This window comes from Diadema antillarum, unplaced genomic scaffold (assembly GCF_040938485.1).
Source record: "Diadema antillarum isolate AM-2024a unplaced genomic scaffold, OU_Dant_1.0 seq00001864_RagTag, whole genome shotgun sequence".
Lineage (NCBI taxonomy): Eukaryota > Metazoa > Echinodermata > Echinoidea > Diadematoida > Diadematidae > Diadema > Diadema antillarum.
The window spans coordinates 110,803-136,163 of NW_027272534.1; the positions used below are offsets into that span (position 1 = coordinate 110,803).

At 38.3% G+C, this 25,361-nt stretch overlaps 1 protein-coding gene across 1 annotated transcript in view; it reads right to left on the reverse strand.

The window, feature by feature from the left end:
- Positions 1-395: 395 nt before the first annotated feature.
- The window catches only part of LOC139712838 (uncharacterized), a 48,362-nt gene continuing 23,396 nt past the window's right edge, over positions 396-25,361 (reverse strand). Inside the window, exons 8-11 of the mRNA XM_071624627.1 lie at positions 24,432-24,500; positions 21,891-22,136; positions 13,319-13,549; positions 396-1,166 (exon numbers count right to left, since the gene is read on the reverse strand). Coding sequence (XP_071480728.1) covers positions 1,062-1,166; positions 13,319-13,549; positions 21,891-22,136; positions 24,432-24,500 — 651 coding nt within the window. The 3' untranslated portion in view covers positions 396-1,061. The remainder of the gene's footprint in view (positions 1,167-13,318; positions 13,550-21,890; positions 22,137-24,431; positions 24,501-25,361) is intronic.

Here is a 25,361-nt window from a genome sequence, read left to right on the forward strand (position 1 = left end):
GAGAAAGCATGCATTCATTTACCATATCTTAGTCTCTTTAAAAAAAAAAAAAGATTTTGACAAAATTAGTACTATGTTGAGACATTTTTTTTTAAAAAACCAATATCCTGCCTTGATGTCATGCATGTGACAGCTAGTACTGCAGATATCACGTCACAAAACTGATTAGTACCATCCTGTTCACATTGGCCATCTGGAAATAAAGGTAATTTCCTCACCCGTGCCTGGTTGCTACAGACAGGTTTGAGCGTATCTTATATTTCAAGTTTCAGATACAACAGACAGTGAAAGAAAACTTAAGTAAATATGATTTATTGTGCCCAAAATGCGTGCCACTAGGCACATGATGAACGCATGGCTGTGACATGATGACCCGTAGCAACGAAATGCCTTTGACGTTCGAGGTTTGTTTTTATACGCTGTGACCTAAAATGGTTACCTGCTGCCAGCTGCACTTTGCTGAAATCTGCAAAGTCAACTTTTCATTTGGTTTTACTCCAGGATATCGTAAACCTGGCCGACAAGGTCCGCAGACCTACGTGCCACGTTGCAGCACATTTATTGGTCATGTGACCCCTCCCCCGTGGCTTTACAACACTGACTTCACAGAGTTTTGGAGCATAGAGCACCTATTCCTCCCATCAATAGCAAACTTTGCCCACTGGACACAACAGTTTGGCACTTCAGCAAAGAGGCCTGGAAATACAAGACTCTTTATGTCTGCGGCCTGAACAAAACTATTGGAGCATTGGTGCATTGACGTTCAGCCTCCTTTCTTCAAGATGAGTTGGTTGTTTTGTTTCCGTGCTAAATATTATCATTTGAGGGGGAGGGGGTTGTTTTTGACTGGCCAAAAAACCCACAAAGGATCCCTTTCCATGATTCACTCCACAATCTGTCCACCATAACACCAGGAAGACTTCTTTCCTATCCACAGCATGATGCGCATAGATAGAAAACTATACTTTCAGGTTCGAGGCGTGGCCATGACTCTCGAGGATGCCCTCCGATTCTCGTTCGAGTTTCCAAGGGTTGGCGAAACCACCGAACGTGTGGGGTCGCTACTCTGTCGGTCGCACTTGGAGCGTAATCTTCTGCTGGTTGTCGAGAACTTCGCGCAGCTTGTTTTCTGTCATGGTCAGTCTCTGTTCCAATATGTTGACTGTCTGTAGAGGCAAAAGGATAGAGTGAGGGAGACATCATGAAACGAAAGTGACAACTAGACCAAGGGAGCAAATAAGTAACTTTCTATGAAGTCCATTTTCATGGCATTTTCCGCACACCACGTGTTGCGCAAAGGGGTAGCGCACACTGTTCCACTCAGGTAGGGTGGGGAGGGTCCGGATACATATCGGAAAGCAGCATCAAATATGTATATATTCAATCTGAACAGACAATTACTATAAAGAATCATGCCATAAAATCATGTAATCAACTGGCCACAGAAAACTACAAAAAACCACCTCATCCCCTCTTGCCTACACTACTTGAGTGGTATGGTAATCTATTTCTGTATAAAAACAACAAACAAGTATATAGAGGAAATGATAATACTCTGATATTTGCATAAAATACAGGTGGGTGGCCCTACTCAGCAAAGATGACACGGCAAAGCTGTTTTCCACAGGGGTCCACTTAAGAGGCACATGTAACTTGCTATGCCACAAGGCATAAAATAAGATAATGTGAGACATACTGAAATGGTAAGAACAGACACAAGAGGGTAAAATACATTAAACATTTAATACATAGTGATATGAGAATGATTGTAACCATACAAAATAAATAGATGTAATGGTAATAAATTGTAAACAAATTAAAAATCCACAAATTTTAAACCAGATTACTCTGAAGTGTAAAAAGATCCCAATAAGAAATTATAACATTATACGTAAATTGGCAAGTATGATTGTAATTTTTCATGAAATGCATTCATATTCTGCAGTGAGGTGAGTTTCATAGGCAAGCTGCTGTAAAGATGGAAATTGTTGTTAACATTTCACGCTACCAGAACCTAGCACAAAAATAAAAGCACGCAAATATTTTTGCTTGTTATATGTACCACTATGCAATGTCTTGATTCCATGGAATAAGAAACAAGTGAAATTCATGTTACTTGGCAAGGTGCAAAAAATTACTCGCACAAAAATATCCACTTTTACGGTATTATGTTGCAACCCACAAGGCCCTAGAAACAAAGTTCCTGCGGTTTGTTGATGTCTATTTTCATCTTAAGTTCAACTGTTCATAACTACTGTTCGTACGGGAAAGAGTTAAAAAAGATATTCTTTCAGTCGAGCTCTTTGTGGTTCATGCATAATTGTTTGTTTCGATTCCAGAATTCTAAACACTTTACAGCCTCTTAATTGCTAGATTCGTGGCTGACTCTTAAAGACCCAGAAGTGTGGGCATTCACGTGGATGGCCCAATTCATTCGCTGCCCACCAGGGTGCATTCGAAAACCACAAATAGCACCGGTCAGCAAATATGTGCATTGAAGAGTGCACTCACTGGTGATGACCGCCTTCAGTCAAGATTCTTCGGCTGGACGTGTGTGTACTTACACAGAGGTCAGTGATAAAGCTGTACACAATTTGTTACTGGGCATTCTCGAATACTGTACGAGCTGAAATTTTCGTGTTGGTTTTATTTTCGCAAATTTCGCACATCGCCTTTGAACCGCGAAAATAACAACACGCGAAAATAACAACGCGCGAATAGCTAAGTTCAGTTAGACCCTCGCAACTGCAAAATTAACAACACGCGAAAATGTCCTCCATGTAGCAATTCGCGAAAATATCTGTACGTGAAAATTTCAGCTCGTACAGTACATACGAGCCAGGCCAGCCTTCTTACTCCATGGTATCCCAATAGTAGTGGGTCTTAAAGCTGGAATCATATTCTAGAACAGTAAAGTTCCTGACTCTCTCTCAAATTGGAAAATTCATATAAGTTTCTTTCTTCTGTTGTGCAGAGTTAATATGAATTTTTACCAGCTTCATCTACAGAAGCCCTGTTCAAACGCAAGCCAGTTTATACCAAAGCTCAATGAAGAAACAATGTATAGAGAATCATCGAATAGCCGACACACCATTCAGACACTAACGTTGACTGTTCTGGGAAACGTCTTATAGATGCGTAGTTTCTCACTGCACATGTTGCTATGGCCATGACGCGGCCACTAGTGAGAGGAATAGGGCCACCTTTCATGCACGCTTACATAAAGCCCCACCCACTTATACCATTCTATGGTCGTCATACGTACAGACTCATATGGACATGATGAAATGCTGATTCGTTATCGAATTCTAGTTTACACGATGCTCTGACCCGTAGACTGACCGTCGTTTCATTAAACATTGTTTCGTTAGTCAGCATTCAGACGTATAAATTCATTGAATAGCTATACCATTTTGGTATAGCTACACCTTTTAGTATAAATCTTTTGTGTCCGAGTTGCCACTTTAACGATGATACGATGACAATTTCTGCAGTAATTCCCGCAGGAAGTGAAGTGGTTAACCACACTTCCACAACTAATGTGACACCCTCACCAGTAGGGTGGACGCAGCGGTCAAGCTTGCAGCAAAACATGATATCCACAAACAAATGAAGGCAGGTAGAACTGGTGCTTTTGTTTTTTGCCAGCCCTGACACCCTAGAGGCCTGGCTTACTATCCAAACAAGCACGGATCCCCAGGGACAGCTGTGCAGGTGCATCTGAGGACACGCCTAGGTGTGCTGATGGAATGATTCCCGAATGATGACAAGTCAAAACCACCAACAATATGTCTCATCATTTAAGTCATCTCAGCTTCACTCCCTCATGGCCACACCTTCATATACCAATGACATGTGTCACTGTAGAGTTGCCCATGTCAACAGAGAAAGTCAAATTCGCTTCATTTACACCACTGTCAAACCAGAGGGATAATTTCAGGTCAAATCATTTCTTTGCATCATTTTTTTTTCTTTCTTTTTCTTACCCCCACCTACTCCTCCTCCTCCTCAACATAGAAATTATGCAATGTTCCCAAATGAATCCCATCCATTCATTCATTCATAATCATAATTGACAGGCTCAAGATTGCAACATGCTTCATCTCGTGACTGCCTAAAGCTTGAACAAATAAAGGCTTAATTGCATCGTGACTTTATTGCATGCTGTATTTCATCAAGACAGACAAGATCTGCCATTATTATTAGATATCAATTACTGCTTTGAAACTTCCTCAAACTTTTCCCCAAGTTCCTGTTCTTGAGGCAGCCCGCTGTGGGAAAAAGCTAAGGAAGCAGGTTTTGCTTTCTCTTGAATGGTGGCAACAAGTATGCAGCGGCTTGTGTTTTCTGGGAACTCATAACCATGGTTACGATTGTTTACAATGACATCATTAAGACGCCCTACCACAGGGACAGCTCAGCTTAAAGGTCGATGTCCCTTTTGCAAACGACACAAAATTTTGCATAGTTAAAGAATAATGTCTCCAAACATCATGTAAAAAATCTTACAGTAATACACGTAAAATCATTTAAGAAATGAACTAGAAATGTCGCTGTCCTGATGGCAACTGATGCATCCGCCATAATGCATGATTCTCCCAATAGGTGTATAGTACAATGTCTTCACAATGTGTGATGACAGTTTCACATAACTGGCAAAATATCGAAATAACAGGTTTGTCAGAAATACCTTGAATGTTCACTTTCCACGAACTGGGTTTGCTATAATTGTCTATTAAAGAGTGCAGGTACACATATTTGGGGAATTGAAAATTTTTAATTGACTTCTGACCGACCTTATCATAAGTTTATGCATTGAGTATAATTTTCAAGGTATGAAGAAAGAGTGTAATTACAGTACAAAATATAGTTTTTTTTTCATTCAAACCTGACCTTTGACCCTTTACCTTTGACCTTTGACCTTCTGGCTGGAAATTTCCAAGAGAATCTCCATTAAGTAATACATGTACATATATCAAATTTTAAAACTAATAATGCAACCATTGCATACTAGTATATGAGGGAAATAGTAACATTTTTAGGAGTTGACCTTGACCTTTGACCCCTGACTATTGACCCATGACCCCTAAATTCCCTAGATAATCCCTGCCAGTCAGTACATGCATATGTACCAAGTTCCATGAAGATACATTTGAACCATTTGCGAGAAAAGTGATATTGCAACATTTAGACCTAACCTTTGACCTTTTGACCTTTGACCTTATGACATGAAACTCTCTCTGGAGAATCTTTACGCAGTAGTATATGTCTACACTAAGTTTCAAGAAAATAACTGCGGGCATTGCATAGATATGGGGGAAATAGCAACATTTTTAGAACTTGACCTTGACCTTTTGACCTTTGACCTCTTGCCAATGTCACTAAAATGTACTCCACTATTTGTCCCATCATCCTTGGACCAAGTTTGGTGAAAGCTGCTTCATCCAGTTTTGAGTTATCACATAAACAGATAAATTTTAGGATTTGACCTTGATCTTTGACCTTTGACCTTAGTCCGATTTCACTGAAAAACTAATCAAGTAATTGTCCCATCATACATCATCCTCAAACAAAGTTTGGTGAAATTTGCTCCATCCAGTCTTGAGTTATTGCGTAAACGGATACAATTTCATGATTTGACCTTGACCTTTGACCTTTGATATTTAGCCGATTTCACCCAAAATCTAATGAAATCATTGCCCCATCATACTTCATACTTGGACCAAGTTTGGTAAAATTCCAGTAAATATTACTCAAGTTATCGCGTAAACGAAAGCGGACGGACGTACGTACGGACGTATGTACGGACGGACGGACAACCTGAAAACATAATGCCTCCGGCACCACTTCGTGGCGGAGGCATAAAAACTAACTCCATGTCACTCTGGAATATGCTCCCAGTTTTGTACCAAGAATAATGGTTGAAATTTGTTTTGGGTAAAAATATATTCACTAGAAGTCTGTAGTATCGATTCCCCCTCCATCATAAAAAAGTTTCCAGTTTTATTATTCTGAGGAAGGGTCTGAATTACCTACCTGTACAATATACCAACTTATTAAAGCAATATAATTTTCAGAGTCGCAAAAAAGACACACAAACTTTAAAGCCTCTGCGTGGTTTAGGGAAACACAATGGAAAAATTAGGAGAAGTTTCTCTTTCATTTCATTACAGTGTGAAAGGGAATACAATTTGACACGCAGCACTAATGAAAACCGTTATAGCATCAGCTTTGGTAACCGAGTAACAATTAATCACACTTAAAGCATGCAAGGTTTCAAAGAACTCGCACATTGATTACATACGATGCGAAAATACAAGAAGAAAGGGATAACTACACGCAAAGCATAATGACATCAACAAAATGAATGTCACAAATCAGTTGAAGTACCAATCATCTACATGGGTGAGTTTTTGTGATTTGGTGTAAGCTGCTGGAAAGCATGAGCATAATGCTTGTGAAGGAGGAACTTCTTTCTGAGTGTGGAAGCAGCAACGAAAAGAAGTTTCTCCTGTCTGAATGCGATGATACAATATCTTTCCACAAATGTGACAAATTGTTCCACCGCACGAGTGGAGACCGTTCACAATTTTATCACACAACATCCTTGGACATTTCAAAGCATGTGTGGTCCATGCCACTTCCTGAATACAATACGGTTGTTAAGGAAGCGGTGCCACAATTTCACAAAATATGTGCTTATTAAAAAAATTCCCATGCCCTACATTTCAGTAACCTTTGCGATGAGCCAAGTCACAGCAAGCGGTCTGCTTTGACCCCCATGTCTACAGCTGCATGGAGACCTAGTACGTCACATATAAACAAAAATCTATACACACTGTGAATATGGTATGGCTTCCTTTTTTGGAACTTTTGGCATTTTTAATTTTTCATGCCTATTCTGGGATTTCATGCTTACCGTGTGCTCACTACAGAGCAGACTCTTGGGTGGAAACACGTGGTTAATTGGATTTATAATTTCAACTTGTGTTGCTAAATATGGATCTGTCACTATTGTATAAAATGGTGAGGTAATTCATTTCCCCACTTTTGTTCCAATTTAATTGCATAATATATTTGTTTTGAGGAAAATTTTACGCATCAAAATTATATAACGAAGGCATAATAACCAATTTATGGGGATAAAAATTCCACATATGTTTTCATTGCAGAGAGAGTTTTGTCACACCACGTATTCTAGGAAACTGGCCGAGGAAATTTTGTCTTTGGCTTTAAACTTTCTAATAGGTTTGTGCATAAACATATCATAACAAAAATGTTTTGGGTTCACAGTGTGGAGCAACCTCAACCTTATATCCCTGAAATTCATCAATGCTGACTTACTGAAAAACATCAACTGTCTTCCTTTTCGAAAGCACGTCATGATAGGAAATATAATGGTGATTTGTGAGTGGATCATGGGAGACTGTTGATTGGGGGCCTCATATCATCTACAGTTGCATGAGTGGGTGCTGCTGATATTACTCTTATTATTTTTTAAAGGCATGTGAAACTTTTGAATTTCCAGAACTTGAGTGTGATCCTTTTTTTGTAAGCTGTCTGATTTTTAAGAAACCACCATCATTTTCATGTGAGTTTATCCATTAAAAGTAACATGGATATGGTATTAAATTACATTAAATTAAAACTCCCTGTTACATTTTGTACTGTAGATATTCTGTAGGCATTATCTTTAATGATTATTACTGTAGTGAATTGAAGTGAATATTGAGTTGTAGTGAATTGAAGTGAATATTGAGTTGAGTTGAATTGAATTGAATTGAATTGAATTGAATTGAATTGAATTGAATTAAATTAAATTAGATTGAATTAAATTAAATTGAATTGAATTGAACAGAATTGAATTGAATAGAATAGAACTGAATTGAATTGAACTGAATTGAACTGAACTAGAATTACTGTAAAAGTGGAAATTTTCGCGGTGTTGAAAATATCGCGCATTTTGCACAACCAGAAACTAGCAAGAAAACAAAAGCACAAAAATATTTTTGCTTGCCATATGTTCCAGTAGTTGAGATCCTGATTCCGCGGAATAAAAAACATGCGAAACTCTTCTTATCCCCCTGAGCGCGAAAAATTAGTCATGCAAAAATATCAATTTTTACAGTAAATGAACTGAATTGAATTGAATTGAATTGAATTAAATTCAACTGAATTACACTATCTTCACGGACTGCCCGTACCCTGGTTATGTTTGTTTGTTTTTTGTCAAGGAAATAGAGCACTCTAACAGACTCTGACAATTCACATGTGATTTGATATCTGCAGGCAATGCTGTTTTCAAGAAGAATGGGAAGCACTTGGGAAGGATTTCGATGAGTTGGAACTAATCTAAGAAATGTATCACGAAGGCACTTAATGAAAAAAGCAGGGCAAGGAAGCACTTCAAAAAAAAAAAGGTGTATTTTTGTCAGGCATGAAGATCATTTCCTTCACACACAGTGAGCATGACTTCTGCAGTCAAACAGATGCATTTGCTTAAAGGTAAAACATAGTTTCCAAGTGCCTGTAGAAACTGTTGATTTTTTGCTCTAAAAATGGACACAAATGCATATGAAATGTGCGAAATGATGCTGTGATAACATGATTTCAGTTGGGTAGTGATGAAAATGCAAAATATTAGCCAAAAAGATAATCTGATAACATATCTAACCAAGGTTGCTATGTATGCAATGTTTGATAAATGATTGCAAATCAGGCCATAGCAGTGTCCATCAATCTTCTGGGGGAGAGAGAGCATCGCATGCAGCTTGTTGGGAAGTATTACTGCTAGGACATGTTTGTTCATGGTAAAACGTTTTTCCTACCCACTACTGACTGGGGAGGGCACTTCGGAAATAAAAACCTACACTTTTGATTTAAAAAACAGTTGTGTGCCCGGCAGAAGGGCCCTAGCATGGTAACATTAACATTATGCTAATGCCCTTCTGCCGGGCACACAATTGTACTACTCTATAAAAACAACTAATTATCCTGGCAAATGGTGTCAGCCAGACAAGTTTTTGGGTAGACCCTTTTGATACAGTGCAAGCAAATTCCAAATGGTGGAAGATGAATTTTGAGCCTTTCTGAGAACTATGCTTTCCCTTTAATTGGCAAGCCAATATAGCCAATTCACACAAGTAAACGCACAATGCAAATTCAAACATGTCATACAAATGATTCACGCCTACACACTTTGCAGATGAGAATTACACACAATTTGGTGGTAATTAGAGAAAATGAAGAAGAGAGAGCACACCAGGAAACTGAAATCAATCCAATTCCATTCTGAAGATTTTTTCCCCATGAAACAAAGTTCCCACAGTTCTTAACTTTCTTTTGTTCATAAATGGCCACGTCAGTATGGAAAATTTCAGGACCTAATACCATAGATAGTGTAAAATATCAAACGATCACAGTGTTTCTAAGTTGAATCAACTGAGGCTTACAAAATATAATATATATATATATATATATATATATATATATATATATATATATATATATATCATCTTACATCTAACATGTTACTTTTTATGGTAATCAAAACACAAGCAAATGGCATTCAATCATTTAACACAGAAAAGTATAAGGTGACTGCACTATGATGCTGAATCAATGTATAACTGTTTAATTGGCTTGCTCATCACTATTCACTTGATATATAATGCCCCAAAGCTTCTGAGAGGCCAAAGTTAGTTTTCATACAGTAGAATAGCTTCCCAGGAGTTGAACACTCAAGCTAGGTCATCAGATTTCATCTTGAAAGCAAGGAACAAGCACACAAACAAAACAAAAATAAAAACAAGCAAAACCTCTATCCTTGGCTTCCAGTTCCTTTTTTTTTGGTTCTGTTTCAGAGAGGGTTCACACTTGATTGTTGACACATCTCTAAACGTGTTTAGAATCACCAAGTGTTCAGACTCTGATAATGAGTCTTCTTGCCTGCTGCAAATCGTGAACGACATTCCATGCAACAACTGCGTCACAACAAGATAGCGTGTCAATTAAAACATGCAACTCTCGATACATGAGAGTGCATATCATATGCACACGCCATGGCAGAAGAAAATACAAAGTCAAACTGGATTCCAACCTCTTAACCATGTTTTAAGACATCAAATCATTCACATGACAAATTCACATCCGGACTCGAGCAAAACATGATTCGAAAATACCTCAAATTCATGACTGGCCAAACGTGAATGGTTTGAGAAACATGTTTGGGAGAATTGTGATTCAAGTTTGCTGTCGGACTTCCAAAAAAAAAAAAAAAAGATTACTAAAGAGACATGAAATATGTTTCCAAATCAAATTTACAAATAATAATAATAATAATAATAATAATAATAATATCATTATCATCATTATTATTACATGTGAAAGCTCTCTTTCACTCGTTGCAAACTGACTGTACTCCATACAGGGCAAAGCACTTAAACTGCTCTTGCTCACAGAGATAAGCACATGTTTGCGTGCCAAGTTAACTTTGTATACAATCACACATATCGCATGGCAAACATATCACCTGCCAATCAAGTTGTGTGGGCGTGGTTTAGGACAACATTGCGCAACACAATCAACTGCACATGTAGTGCACTGGAGCAGTGCCAAGAAGCCAGCCTGACAAAGATCAGGGAGGTGTGTCAGGGTTGGTACTGGGACGGAAATTGAACTTGAAATACAGTGTAAATGAAATTCAGATGGCAATTGAGAAAAGAAAGGCAATCATTTAAATGATAAAGTATATGTATGATAATGAGAGAGAAATGGGTCACTACTGAACACTTGTTCAGATTGAAATTGTGGAAATATCTTTAAAAAACACATAAAATTTGCACAATAAATAATCAATTGGCAAATTACTAAAAAAGAAATGCATATTTGACTAAAATAAATTACAGCATCAGATTCAGCACACAAAGATCTATCAACATGAAAATCATCAAGTTCATTGGACATTGCATTTCCAAGATCAGTGGTTCGGAGGGAGGCCTTCGAGCCACCCCTCCCCCTCCCCCCTCCCCCCTCCCCCTCCTCCCCCCCCCCCCCCCCAGTATTTTCTGGGCTCAAAACAGCACAGTACGGTTAGGGTTAAATATTCTGTTCTAGTTGGGGTCAACTTGAAATGACAATGAATGGTCCCGGACATAAAAACGAGATGTGAGTGAGTGCCTGTCTCTGCGAAGTTAAAGGTCCTGTTTACCTTTGGGAGCAGTGATTTAAAAGATATTCAAGAAATCACATTTGATCCATATTTGTAGGTCAGTTGTATCACAAAACATCCTATCACATAAAATCTTTGCAGTAAAGCCTAAAATATAAGGAGTTATCACTATTTTTCTCAATAAACCATAACTGTAGATGGTTTAGTCTGGAAACATTTTTATTATAAGTATCACATTTTGTATATATAATTTAACAGTACTTACAATCAATTATACTGATTCCATTTTTTACATTGATTGTTTCTATTCCTAACTCACATTTTAGAATGATTTTGAAGCACTAATGCTGGGTTTTTGTTTTATCTGCAAATGGTAAGTTATGCCTTTAACTTCTGGAACAGAGGACGGACACCCAAAGTGGCCACTCCCATCTGCTCTGATCTCCTGTCTCTGGCAGAATTTGGACAGTGTTCTTCCCTTTCTGTCCCTTTTCCCTACCCCCCCCCCCCCCCCCAAAGCCAACAGCAGCCCCTTAACTCATAAAAAAAGGCTCTCATGATCCCACACATTATCACACAAATGACATCATAGGAATCTACTAATTCACCAGTAAATGAATCACCCCCTCAGGTAGCTGCCGTACGTATCCCTAACCTTGAGATATGAGGGGTTGTGGGAAACGAGGAATCCCACTTCCCTTCATTTTTTTCAGTCTATGACTCCACCACTTTGATGACTTCAGGATAAGTACGATGGAGGCAAGACATTAAAGGGTTAGCATAGTTTTGGTTAAGATGAGGTTTCAGGTTTTCAACATTTTTTTTAAATGATAATTTTTGAGATAATAAGAAACCTCTTATGAAATATGAAAAAGCATACAATTCTAAGAGGAATTCGAAGTTTATTTGATAACAAGGAAAAGTAGAAATTACGCGGTGCGTAAAATATGTCCCCGCCGGAAGTAGCATTTAGTATCAAAATGTACTATATAGGTCAAAAGATCACGGTCAAAGGTCAAAGAAGTCAAAGGTCAACATTCTGTGTAGAAGTTTTGAAGCCCTCACCTAGTGCCATCACATAAAGCAAACGGAATCGAAATCCGGTTAGAAATGGCGAAGGAGTAGCATTTTGTAGCCAATGTACAATATAGGTAAAAAATCAAGGTCAAAGGTCAAAGAAGTCAAAGGTCAAAATTCTGCGTACAAGTGTTCAAGCCCTCACCTAGTGCCATCACATAAAGCAAACGGAATCAAAATCGGGTTAGAAATGGCGAAGGAGTAGCATTTTGTAGCAAAATGTACAATATAGGTCAAAAAATCAAGGTCAAAGGTCAAAGAAGTCAAAGGTCAAAATTCTGTGCAGAAGTTTTGAAGCCCTCACCTAGTGCCATCACATAAAGCAAACGGAATCGAAATCGGGTTAGAAATGGCGAAGGAGTAGCATTTTGTAGCAAAATGTACAATACAGGTCAAAAATCAAGGTCAAAGGTCAAAGAAGTCAAAGGTCAAAATTCTGTGTAGAAGTTTTGAAGCCCTCACCTACTGCCATCACATAAAGCAAACGGAATCGAAATCGGGTTAGAAATGGCGAAGGAGTAGCATTTTGTAGCAAAATGTACAATATAGGTTAAAGGTCAAGGTCAAAGGTCACGACTGAAATTCTGTGTAGAAGTTTCAAAGCTCCCATGTAGTGCTATCATATAAAGCAAACAGAATCAAAATTGGCTCATAAATGACAGAGAAGTAGCAAATTGAAGATTTTGATCACACACGGACGCACACACGGACGGACACACGGACGGACGGACGGACGGACACACGGACACACACACGTACGGAGCCCGTTTCATAGTCCCCTGCTCGAACTCGTTCGGCGGGGACAAAAATTGGTTTTGATATGGCTGAGATATCCAAAACAAAACGATCTTAATGAAATGTGGGACCCACCTTTCATTAGGACATCTTTGTTTTATTTTGTTTTTGGATATACGTTCATCAAATGAACTTTGAATTCCTCTTAGAATAGTATGCTCTGTATCATTCCATAAGGGGTTTCTTAATAGTATCTTGCAAAAAATTAAAAGCTCAATCATCATCTCCACCAATACTTTACCATCCCTTTAAGGAAGGGGTGTTTGAATCACTGACCTGCGTGAGGACGTCCAGTTGTCCAACAATGTTTTCCAATGTCTGTGCCAGTCCTGGAGGAATCTCCTTCACTTCCAAGGGTGCGGTAGATGCCCCCGATGGGGTGGGGTGGGCGGCGGCAGGTGGTGAGGCCGTGCCATTGGTCAGTCCTCTGCTCTCCTGGTCTGATGACGTAATCCCGAGGTCCTGCAGCATGCTGCCTGCTTGACCACTCTGTGAATATCCCATTGCCTATGGTGATTTAACAGACAACATAATGTATGAGAGAAAAAAAAAAAACTAATATAGGAGCAAAAATACTGAACATTTATCTCCTGCTGGAGAATAGCAATTGAGGCCAATGCATTAACCCGTTGAAGATGAGTACCGAGAATATTCGGACAGGCGTCTATGGGAAATGTGTGGTATAGCAAAATCAGTCCATCCTCAATGGATTAATATTGTAAAGCTGGCATGTTCTAACTCTCCTACTCTTGCCATGACCCTAAATTTTGACTGGGTGTTTCAATTTTCTATCTACATAACATTTATCAAGTCCACTAATTTGTTCATGGATATCTATCCCCTACATAGAGAAATCATGAACTATTCATCAAACTGAACTGCGATGCTGGTGTAACTTTAAAATGCCAGATTCTCAGTCTTTTGATGTCATTTTTCACACAAATTTGCTTGGTTACATTTTTCAACTACTTAATATCATATAGAGCAAATACCATTTCAGATATTTTTTACGTTTTCTCTCTCAGAACATGCCGACTTAAATATCATAATATATTCCTTCATCCTTTTTAGTTTTGCTAATCTCATTAAATGCATTCTGACACTTGTCCTGGTGCTATTCTCTGTTTAAATGTAGTGTTTGTAACTGTGGGGCTTGTCATTATGTTTTAACAGGAAACTACATTAAATTGAATTGAATTGAACTGAATGAAATTGAAATAAATATGAGTTGAAGTTGCATGCAATGATGCACAGGTCTGATTTAATGTTGTCATTTTTGCTTTATTTGGCCTTTGATTTTTCCTCTGAATCTTTCCACACAAATCCTGGATGCTGGCCAGAGAAGATTATAGATCACATTCCGTCAGGCACTTTTCTACCCATATCTCCAGTCAACAGCCCCTGATATCAGCATATGGTGATCATTTTCCCCACCTACCTCCCCCTCCTTCTCCCATCTTCCCCCCCCCCCCAAAAAAAAAAAAAACAACAGATAGATGAATGGAATATTCCTCCCTCCCCTTCTTCACCAAATAAGGTCAATTTTCTGAATGAACACTATTATAGCAAAGTCATAAAATTGACAAGAAAGACACAGGAGGGGAAAAAAAAGGTGAGGAAGTGAGATGATTGATATCAGATTACCAGCCAAGTTTAGGGCTGGAAAGAGGGAGAATTTATCTTTTGTGTGTGTGTCCTCTTTTATTTATGTTTACATTTGAGGGTCAGGGCCACACATGCGAGATGCATCCATTGACGGAACATGGCGGGGAATAAGCCACAGGTGTTGCAGCCAGTCAACATTAACGAGACTTGGCACAAATGGCGTAGGCAGGATTAGAACAACTTGACAGAGAGGATGCTCATCAGTCAGATGCTTCAAAGACATCCTTTCCATAGGCTCCCCAACCCCCCCCCCCCCCCCCCCCCATCTCCAATCTGCTCCCTAAATTCGCTGGTATTGACTGCTGGTGAAATTGATAAACAGATAACATTAATTCTCTTCATCAAACAAAGTGATCATGGTAAGGGCTATTGATGAACAGAGTGTGAAACTTCGTCCTTTGAGACGAACAATACAGGTAATGCAAATTTGTGCCCATTTATGGTTTTGAATGCTTTTCACTCTTTTTTCTCATATTAATGACACCGGTAATAATGACAATAATACTATTACCATTACCATTACCAGGATTACTATTACCATTACCATTATTATTACTACTAGTACTAGTAGTAGTACTACTACTCCGATACTACTACTACTACTACCACTGGTGATCATGATCATGATGATGACAATAACATTCAAGACATACTAATAATATTACCAGATATGAATACTGTTATCATCATAGTAACTATCATCTTTAATATAATTAACTTTTATAATTACTTTTGCTATAAAATTTAGAATCATGATATCAAAAAGTCATGCAATATGAACATATTGATACAATATTTGTTTTATAAACATTCCTAGGCACTTAATCAGGAGGGGAGGGGAGACAAATTTTTCTTCCATTTATATGTAAAGAGAAATCCACAAATTCATTCTTTTTCATAAAAGTACATATGCCTTCCACATGTTACTGACATATTAAGGTAATATCATTCCCTGCATGTTCTGACAGAGGTAAGCTAAGCACTCTTTCATTATGCTTGAAAAATGAAAGAAAAAAAGAGAAGAAAGATATGTTGAATACTCTTTATGCCAGTATATATATTTCTTTATATTGTTGCCCTACTGTAACATCACAACTTGATTGATGTAGTTTTCTCATCCAGAAATGGTGGGACTAAAACTGTGAAGTGAAAAGATTCATTTAACTTTTTAACAGATCCTGTGATTTTCTTCAAACTTCTCTGATGTGTTCTACTAACATTTCTGCATTCACTAAGGCCAAATATGTATCTGGGTTTCATTCCCTTTAAGCTGTGTAACCGTTGTAGAGGTTTCCGATTATCCAGTGAGCACTATACAGGACTAAAGTTAGAATGTAAGGTAACAATGGATGAAGGCATCACACACAATAAACAATGAAGTAACTAACAATGACCCAATCAATAGGCCTACATGAGAACATGTATCATTTGTAGTGTGTCATGGGGGGGGGGGTGGTAAGAGGGACATATATCACACACTTGCAGAAATATCTTCATTGTGTTGTGTAAATGATAACTTCCACGGTAAATCTACTCTTCTATGTAAATTGTAAACATGAATAAAACATCCTTGAATAATCAATGGAACATTGTCATGTGAGGACTATTTATTGGAAGAGGCACACAGGCAGATGCAGGAAAATTCAAAAGAAATTAGAAGAATTCTTTTTCTGTATTTAACTCTCCTTTAGAAAACAGGGAGTCAGTTTGAAGCCAGCTACAGGAATGACTATTTTTGTCGTCATGCGGCTGTGACGTGACTCGTGTTTCATTTCTCACCTGTGCGATTTGTTCACGGGCATTTGTCTGATACGAGCTCCTCTTACTTGCGAGACGTTTGAAAACATTATGTCCTTGATATGTCTTCATCAAAACCATGAAGTGGCACATGACATGGCTGTTGTTGATTCCTCGTTTTGTTCATCAGATTGTATGCCTCACTAGAGTGCCACATTCAATTCTGATGTCGTAAAATGTAAACGTTTTGTTTGATTTTTCACTTCCTTCCTCTATTAGCTGCTCATGTGCGTAAACATCATGACCAACAGTACAAAAGCATGTTTTTCAGAATCATGGCCCATTCTAATTGGCTAGTAAATACTGCAATATCAAAACTTGGGACCTTTGTGCTCTCTGTTCACACCGCAATCAGAAGTCATTAAGTAATGGCAAGGTCTGCTGCATGTATCTATGATCATGACGTAACAATAACCTAGCCAGCTAATTGACAAATATCATATTTTTTTCTGTGGCTAGCTTTCTCAGTATTATAAAAAAAAAGAAAGAAAAATACTACAGTAAAATATATGCAAAGTTATCCCATGGAGGACGGACTGATTTTGCTACAACACACATTTCCACAGACACTTGCCCGAGTATACTCGGGACTCGTCCTCAACGGGTTAAAATGTCACACTCCCGGTTAATTCTTCTCGCTATTTTTGGCTAGTGTTTGGTAGACTTTCACCAAAAAGTTTTTTTTTGTTTGTTTGTAATGTCATGATTTTTTGCCGCAATTTCTCAACGGCAATGTGAATGGCCCCCTACAGGAAATGTAAAAAAAAAAAAAAATGCAGTATATCTTTAATACATCATGGGCTGAAAATTGGAAGTCTAAACAAAGTAACGACATGATGAGGAAAATAACATGATTGCTGCTAATTGCCCTAGAAAAACATGAGGCGGTGTTTACAGCTTTTAAGAAAATGCATAGAAAGAGGGTGAAAAACAAGTGGGAAAGGTCGTGTCGTACTGTTACTCTGGTAAGACTTTATATTCTTCTTTTTTTTCTTCTTCTTCTCCCAGAGGTTAATGACTGGAGTAGCTCGGGTTGAATCTGGTTGTTTTGCTGCATGCTAGCAAGGATGTTGCATTAAACTTTTAGGGCAGGAAATGCACTGATAATGGGTCTAAAGCTCTACAAGGACGACGTTGAGGCAGCGTCATTAGTTGAGTGAAGAAGAGGGGAGAGTGTGGGAGAGTTTGGAAATAGGAAGAAGGTGAGAGAGAGAGCAAGAGAGAGAGAGTGAGGAAAAAAAAAACAGAGAAAAAGAAGCCATCAGAGAATCAAGCAGACGGCTACAACTTGGAAAAGAATTCAATTATTGATGTGAGAAGAAATAGTGCAGTGAAGACAGACATAATACTTCTAATGGGTTAACCATTTTCAAATCTTATATGAAAACTGAATGATAGCAGGAAATAAGCATTGACATGAGCTAAAATTTCATACGTTACTACAAACGTAAAGTGTCTCTCAACTCTGCGTAGATGCATTAAAAGTGGGGCTACGATCATACCATCCCTAACTAACCACTAGAATGTCGCGTGAGGGAATACCACAAAGTATGGCCAAATTCTACAAAATTTTGAATGGAAAGGCCTATTTTCAGCCTGGTCTTGCTGTATTTAGTAAGCTCTACTTTAGGGCATGCATGTGATCTAAATATGTAAATCCTTCTTTTTTCAGACATATAATCAACCCTCTCATAGTGATTCCTGCAGATTCTCCCCACATATATGAATTGCGTGTTGCAATCTTGAGTATATTGATGACCTGTTTCTTTTTACATCTAAAGCCGACAGCCTTACACATTGTCTTCCTTCTGCAACATTTTACTGTGTCGAGTGAACACAGACTCCAAGTTAACTGGAATCTTGATGAATTATTTTTCTCTATCAAAATAGTTTCTGCATCTCACAAAGGCCCTTTTGTTTGTCTTCGAGCCCACCGCATTGTTGACCGAGAGTAAAAGAAACCATCTAAAGACAATACAATACACCTCCAGCATTCATTTGTGTCTGGGATAGACAATTACAGTGTCTCATGACCATTGACATACACTTGTAGGTGAGCAGGAGGCAATGTATACATGTACATGATGTCTACGTATCACACATAATATCATGTGGTGAAATCCAACTGGTTGCTAACCTGTCTGTAATGGCCACCTGTCTATACAACGGTCACCTTTTAAATGTTTCCCTAGAACGATTGCTACATGCAGATTTGACTTGGTATATGTTTAGATAGAGCAGATCCCAAGAAGATATTCTTTATTTAAAAAAAAGTGAGAAAAAGTTTTGTGTGAAAAATTGCTGTGGCATATTTCAGCAGGATCTAAAAAGTTGGTCATACCACTTGCCTAAGATTTTGTATGTCCCTTTCAAAAAAAAATCATGAATATGAAAGATCACTAGCATCAGATGCTCAAGGACTCCAGAGTTTCAAGCTTCCTATCGCCTCCCCCTGAGTAGTAAAGGGAGCCCCAAATTTGGCAACTAGGGCTCACATTTCAAGTCAAATGTCTACTCTGACCCTACATCAGGGTTGACTCAATGAACTTCGGAAAATACTCTTAGCGGATTTACGAAAATCAGAGTTTCAGCATTGTTTGAAAAAACCTTAAGTCTTTCTTCACACATCAGGTAAAGATGGTACATCACATAGAATAGTATGTATTTTATGTGAAGAATGAGTGCCTAATTTCACATGTTTGCTGAAAATTTTCACTGATTTCCTTTGACTACTGCCGGCATCTAATAAGTTGCAACAAGCTACAATGAAGGTATGCTATACATCACGCAAATATTCTAGTAGTATCATAGATTGAACTACGAGATATGCCAACCATGTGCTCTGACTTATCAAGCTTAAAAATACAAACCAATTTCCGCTACTTTCACTCATCAACTTCCGCTCATCATCTTGATTGACAAGACAAAAGAATGTGAATTGGCTACATAAATCAGGAGGGCAAATGCGACAGCTAAGGTACACTATGTTCTTGCATGCATTGATGAGTAACAAGATATTTCTTTACTAAATGGAAGTAAATTTGAAGGACAGCACGCAGTCGGCTGGGACACTTTACCCTTCTCACGCGATCACTTTGTTACACAGATACAGTCCGTCATCTACAAGAAGATAAAGCATTTTGATCTTCACCTTTGACCTTGGGGATTAGATTTCAACCTCATGCGCATAATGGAACTCTTTCTTATTTCATTAAAAAAAAAATCACATTCCCAGTGGACTTTCCAAGCTGAAGTTATGGCTGAATGATTACATTCGCACCCAAATATCAGCCACTATTGACCTTTCATTGAAATTCTGTAATTGTTTCCTTAAGTTTGTACATATCTATATCCTTCCAATTATACTGCATAACTAGAAAACAAAAATCTACGCCTGCAGTCTGTTGAAATACTGTAAAAGAAGTTCTAACCTTTTGCTAAATCTATTTTTCATGTTGAGTCAATTTCGGTGAAATTCATTGGTTTACCTTTCCACAAACGAAAGCTAGTTTATACAAAATTAACATCTCTAAAATCATTTGTGTCTTGCTACTTTTACAATTGTGCAGTCGAGCACAGAATACCAAAAATTTCCACATCGCAAGATAGTCTATGTTTACAATATCTTACTCTGTCCCTCATCACTAGAGTTATTTTAAGATTAGTAGACGATCTCAGACAGTTAAATGGACAGAGATCTTGGATGAAATCCAAGCTTCTTCCTACAACAGAAACCCTTGATTGCAATTCATCACAATAACTGCTACTTTAATCAAATGTTTCTCAAGATTAAAAGGATCGTATAGTTTTGGTTGAGACCTAACTACAGGTTTCTAACATTTTATGGTGAGATAATGAAAAACCTTCTATGAAATATGAAAGAACATGTAATTCCAAGAGGAATTCAATGTTTATTTGATTAAAACTGGTCTTGAAATGGCTGACATATCCAAAACACAGCGATTGTAATAAAAGGTGGGACCCACCTTTTTATTACGATAGCTTTGTTTTACTTTGTTTTTGGATGTCTCAGCCATTCCATTTCATCAAATAAACTTTGAATTCCTCTTAGAATGGTATGGTCTGTACTATTTCATAAGCAGTTTCTTGATATCTTGCAAAAAGTTAAAAGCCCAATTCTCATCTCTACCAATACTGTACCATCCCTTTAACCTGACCATCTATACACACTTTCATACCAAGATCAGTGGGCCAAAGAAAGGCTTTCTATAGTCTTTTAATAATAAGTCAGTGCAAAGCAATACAACTGTTTACTAACAGATATTTGAACTCTATGCACACCCTTATAACAAAGGTGTTTATGAGAACTGCAAAGCTTGGCTGGGACTTGCATGAAATAAGAACAGCAAATGCACGCACACTGGACTAAACAAACTGATATGTATCGAGTGCAACTTTTTCGTACAGGTGAATGAAACGGCTTGCCAACATGTCCCAAGAGAAATAAAAGCCATAGATCTGAATACATTAATAAGCCCTTATTGCTAGACTACGCAAGAGTACGCAAATGGATGACCAGACGCAGTGACAGATGGACAAGCCAGCAACATAAAGACTTCTATCTAATAGTGCCACTATATGGCCGAAACACGGTACTAACTAAAAAAACTTGATAAATGTACCTGCTGCTTAAAGGGACTGTACAGTACTGGTTGAGGTGGAGATTCATGTTTTGAACATTACTAAGTGAGATAATGAGAAACCTCTCATGAAATATGAAAGAGCATGTAATTTTAAGAAGGATTCAACGTTTATTTGATGAAAATTGGATTTCAAATAGCTGAGATATCCAAAAAAGTGATAATGATAAAAGGCGAGAGGCCACGCCTTTTACTAGGATCTCTTTGTTTCACCTTGTTTTGGGATATCTCAGCAATTTCAAAACCGATTTTCATCGAATAACTTTTGATACCCCTTAGAATTGCATGCTCTTTGACATCTCATGGAATGGTTTCTGAATATCTTGCAAAACGTTAAAAGCTAAATCCTCACCCCAACCAGAACTGTACACATCCTTTAACGTCATTATTATCTTTATAGTGTGAAGAGGACCATGGTGTGAATCACGTATTCTGTTGGGCATGACAAGTTCCTCCCATTAAATATATATTCTGTCCCACGTGACGATATTTCCTGGAATACAAGCGATATGAAAAATGATGCAGTTGGCACAGGTGGGAAATAAAAAAAGAGAAAGAGGGAAAAGGAAATTAAGCAAGAGAGATTGAGGTAAAATAAACCTCAACTCTGCCAAACATTACATCAATGAGGGGATACCCCCGCTTGCCTCTGTCAGAAAAGTACTTTGAACTTTGCAAAGCGTGACTGGTCGCAATGAATATACAAAGAGACTTTAGCATCTCACCCTGTTCTGTGAAAAAAGTGCGGGGCCAAGGTTCATGACATCAGGCGGCGCGGACACGGTGTTCCTCAGCTCTGATTGCGTGCTGATGTTGGTGCTGGCGTGGTGCACCGCCGAAGGGTGGTGCTTGGGGGAGCGTGGGTGGATGTCGTGTATGTGGGGGGCCGGGTGGGTCTGTGAGCGCGCCCTGTGGCCCTGTAGCACCTCATTGTAGTCGATCTTGTCAAAGTTGGTCTTCCACACCAGCACCTGCAATCAACACATGGATGCCATAAGAGACAATATATCCACATGAAACACAGATGAGAACGAATAATTTCTACCATCACTGATGACGTACAAAGCAAGTCGGGTCAAGACAGTCTATGTACTTATACTGTAAGACGAGGAATGTTTGTGTGCATTTTAATTTGGCAAAATTTGCGAGAGCCAAGATTTGCAAAATTAAAATACACGCAAAATTCTTGTCTATACTATATGCATTGAAAAATAGAGGCAACTCGCGAAAATTTCCTGCCGTGAAAAAGAACGTCGGCTCCAATTCATGAAAATTTCATGCCACGAAACTATTGTGTTTTACGGTATTACTGCATATTACCTAATTGTCTGTTTTCATCATACATCATTTTATTTTTATTTTAGTGCAGGGCTGCCAGCAGTCACACATCAAAATCACATAAATTTCAAAAAGCTATCAGGGAGACATATGTGTGTGTTTTATATGGATCTCAATAGATTTAACATTAATGTCTAAATCACGAAGGCATTTTTATTCTTTTGTCAAGACCTCCAGATATTTTTTTTTCACGGAATCTCCTGCAGCATCACAGAGGCTTGGTAGTTCTGCTATTGCTTGAAGTAAAAGACTCGTGATTAGATAATCTTATATTTGTATTTATACATGCATGCCAGAGTAAGCACTTCGGTGAGCACTTCAACAGCAGTACTGAATATCATCGTCACTATCATAATCATAATCACTATTATTGAAATCATTGTTATGACTCCTACTTTGGTGCCCCACACTAGAATAACAGTGAAACCAAATTTACCCTCCCTCTGCAAGTTACTCAAAGGTGAAGTCTTAATTCGATCAATCAGAAAACCTGTTCAGTGAGGTTCTCTTGTTCGGAGGCCCCGAGAGGTTTATCCCGACTCAAAGAATGTCAAACCGACAGCAACATGTCATATTACATGGATCAGTTCCAACGACTCTATGAACATTTTCCAGGATTAATTTTTGAAGAGATATTTATCAGAGTTGGCAGACATCATGTGTTCATTAATGGTAGACAGACCTGTCAGATTTCCTACGAATACCTGAAAAAAAAAATAAAGGAGAGAAGATGATCCCTGATCCTGTCATCAGAAATTAGCTTTTTTGTTTTTGGAGGATGAGGCACAATGTTCATGACACACAGGAAAAACACCTGCCTGATATGTTGCAATGTGTCACTTTGCATCAATGGTGACTTTGACGGTACATTGATGAGCGGGATCACCCCTGTTTACGTGGGGTTACATCGTTGCAGCATGTCGGCCGACACCACGCAACTAAAACTAGAACTTGGGCAACTTTGAATCTGTGTTGTGAATATGCCAATATTAAGAAAGGGATGGGAATGATCTGCTTATGCGCAGTCTAAGTTTTATTCAATATTTCCTTCTAAAGCTGTGAGAAGAAATACCACTATATAATTCTAACTAACTAATCCATTTCCAGGAACAATGCCCACAAAGTAATGATTAGCTGAGCTGATACATTCATTTTCTGTCTGACCTCTCCTCCACATTTTCTCATACTCCCTCCTGTCCCCTCTCAGCCATCCCTCCTCACCAACATCCTTCCAAATTTCTCCTGTTTTTGGTCATATCGAGTAGTCTACCCTTTCTTCTCTTATTCCCTTCAACTCCTGTTTCTTTGGTTTGAGATTTGTTAGGAAGATCAGCAAGTAGCTTCTCATACTCCAACATGTACGTCAATACTGTACAATGGCAAACACAAGGAGTCCATAATCTCTACTCAGAGACAGCTGGTATACGGACATCTGTGCCAATATCAGTGAAGGAAGCATGCCTCAAAATGTCTTATAATCTTCCCACAAATTTATCCCCCCATTTATCCGCATAAGAGTGATGCAAACAATTCAATGAATACTGCGCTCACAAAGCTATCCGCAAATCTTTTTTTAATGAGCATCTGTAAAAAAAAAAAAAAAAAGTCTGGAAAAGACAGATAATTGCTTTTGTAACTGCATACGCCCCTCTGATGATGCATGCAGAGGGAAGAGGTGACCTGTTGACAACACCTTTGAAGAAATTTGCATTATTTTTTAGTTGAATTTACAAACTCCAAGTCTGGTTGTGTCGAACATCATGCAGACAAAAGCAGTGTTAAAATAGTGCAGATTACTCCAAGTTCCTCTTTGATCTACGACCAAGTAATGCTGACTTTATCCGCGTAATCAAGCTTATGAAAGGGGTATGATTGGCATAATACACAGTACGGTGAGAGTTAGGAACGCTTCAGCACAAGACACCAACCTGTTCATCAGCTCCTCCCGATGCAAAGTGCTCTCCTGTTCTCGAAAAGGCCACTGCTGTGGCAGGTCCCTGATTACACATGGAAAATATATAAAAAGAGTTTAAACGGTCATCAGAGAACATTTTGCAAAAGATCATAGAAAGAGGGCAAAATTCAACCAATATCAAGTCAAGGATGCTTCAGCCTCCAAGCACATTTCAACAAATCATTTGGTTTATACTTTGAGACTGTGTGACTCCAATGAAACCACTGAAAATACAGGCTTTGCCAATCAATTCATAATCATCACATAGAACACTTTTGCCTTGATTTTTCAAAATTAACCTGTAAGAGAACAATCCCCAAATGTAATGAGGTTTTTTGTTTCCTTTTAAAACAACTTTTCATTGGTTTTGCTTTACGATACCCATGAACTCAACTGTGACATCTGCTTGATCTTTCCCAAACAGAAAACAAGAAATTGTATTGTCACAATATAGCCTTGAACTCACTTTTACTTGATTCATAAAAGGACTCTGGAGTCCTTACATATCATGGGACACTTCACATTGTTTAACCTTCTTGATAACCTTTAACTGGTTCCATGACATTTGCTCCTGCGACCATTGCTCCTATGAAATACCTGCATGCCAGTCAGCCAAACATAAAAACCTACCAACAAAGATAACTCTAACCCTAATCCTCACATCAAACTAAACCTAAAACCCTATCATAACCCTTACCCCAACCCTAGGTCCTTAGAGAAAATATGAGCAGAACAAGTGTACAAAGTTTGTAACAGGAGCAAATGTCGTGTCACCCTTTGAACTTCAACCTTTTGACATAAAAATTTGGTGTTTTTTTTTTTTTTTGCTTCTTACTAGGAGGGATGGCATGACTACACACAACTGACTAAAACTCAAATCTATTTGACTGTGAGTCATGTGCAT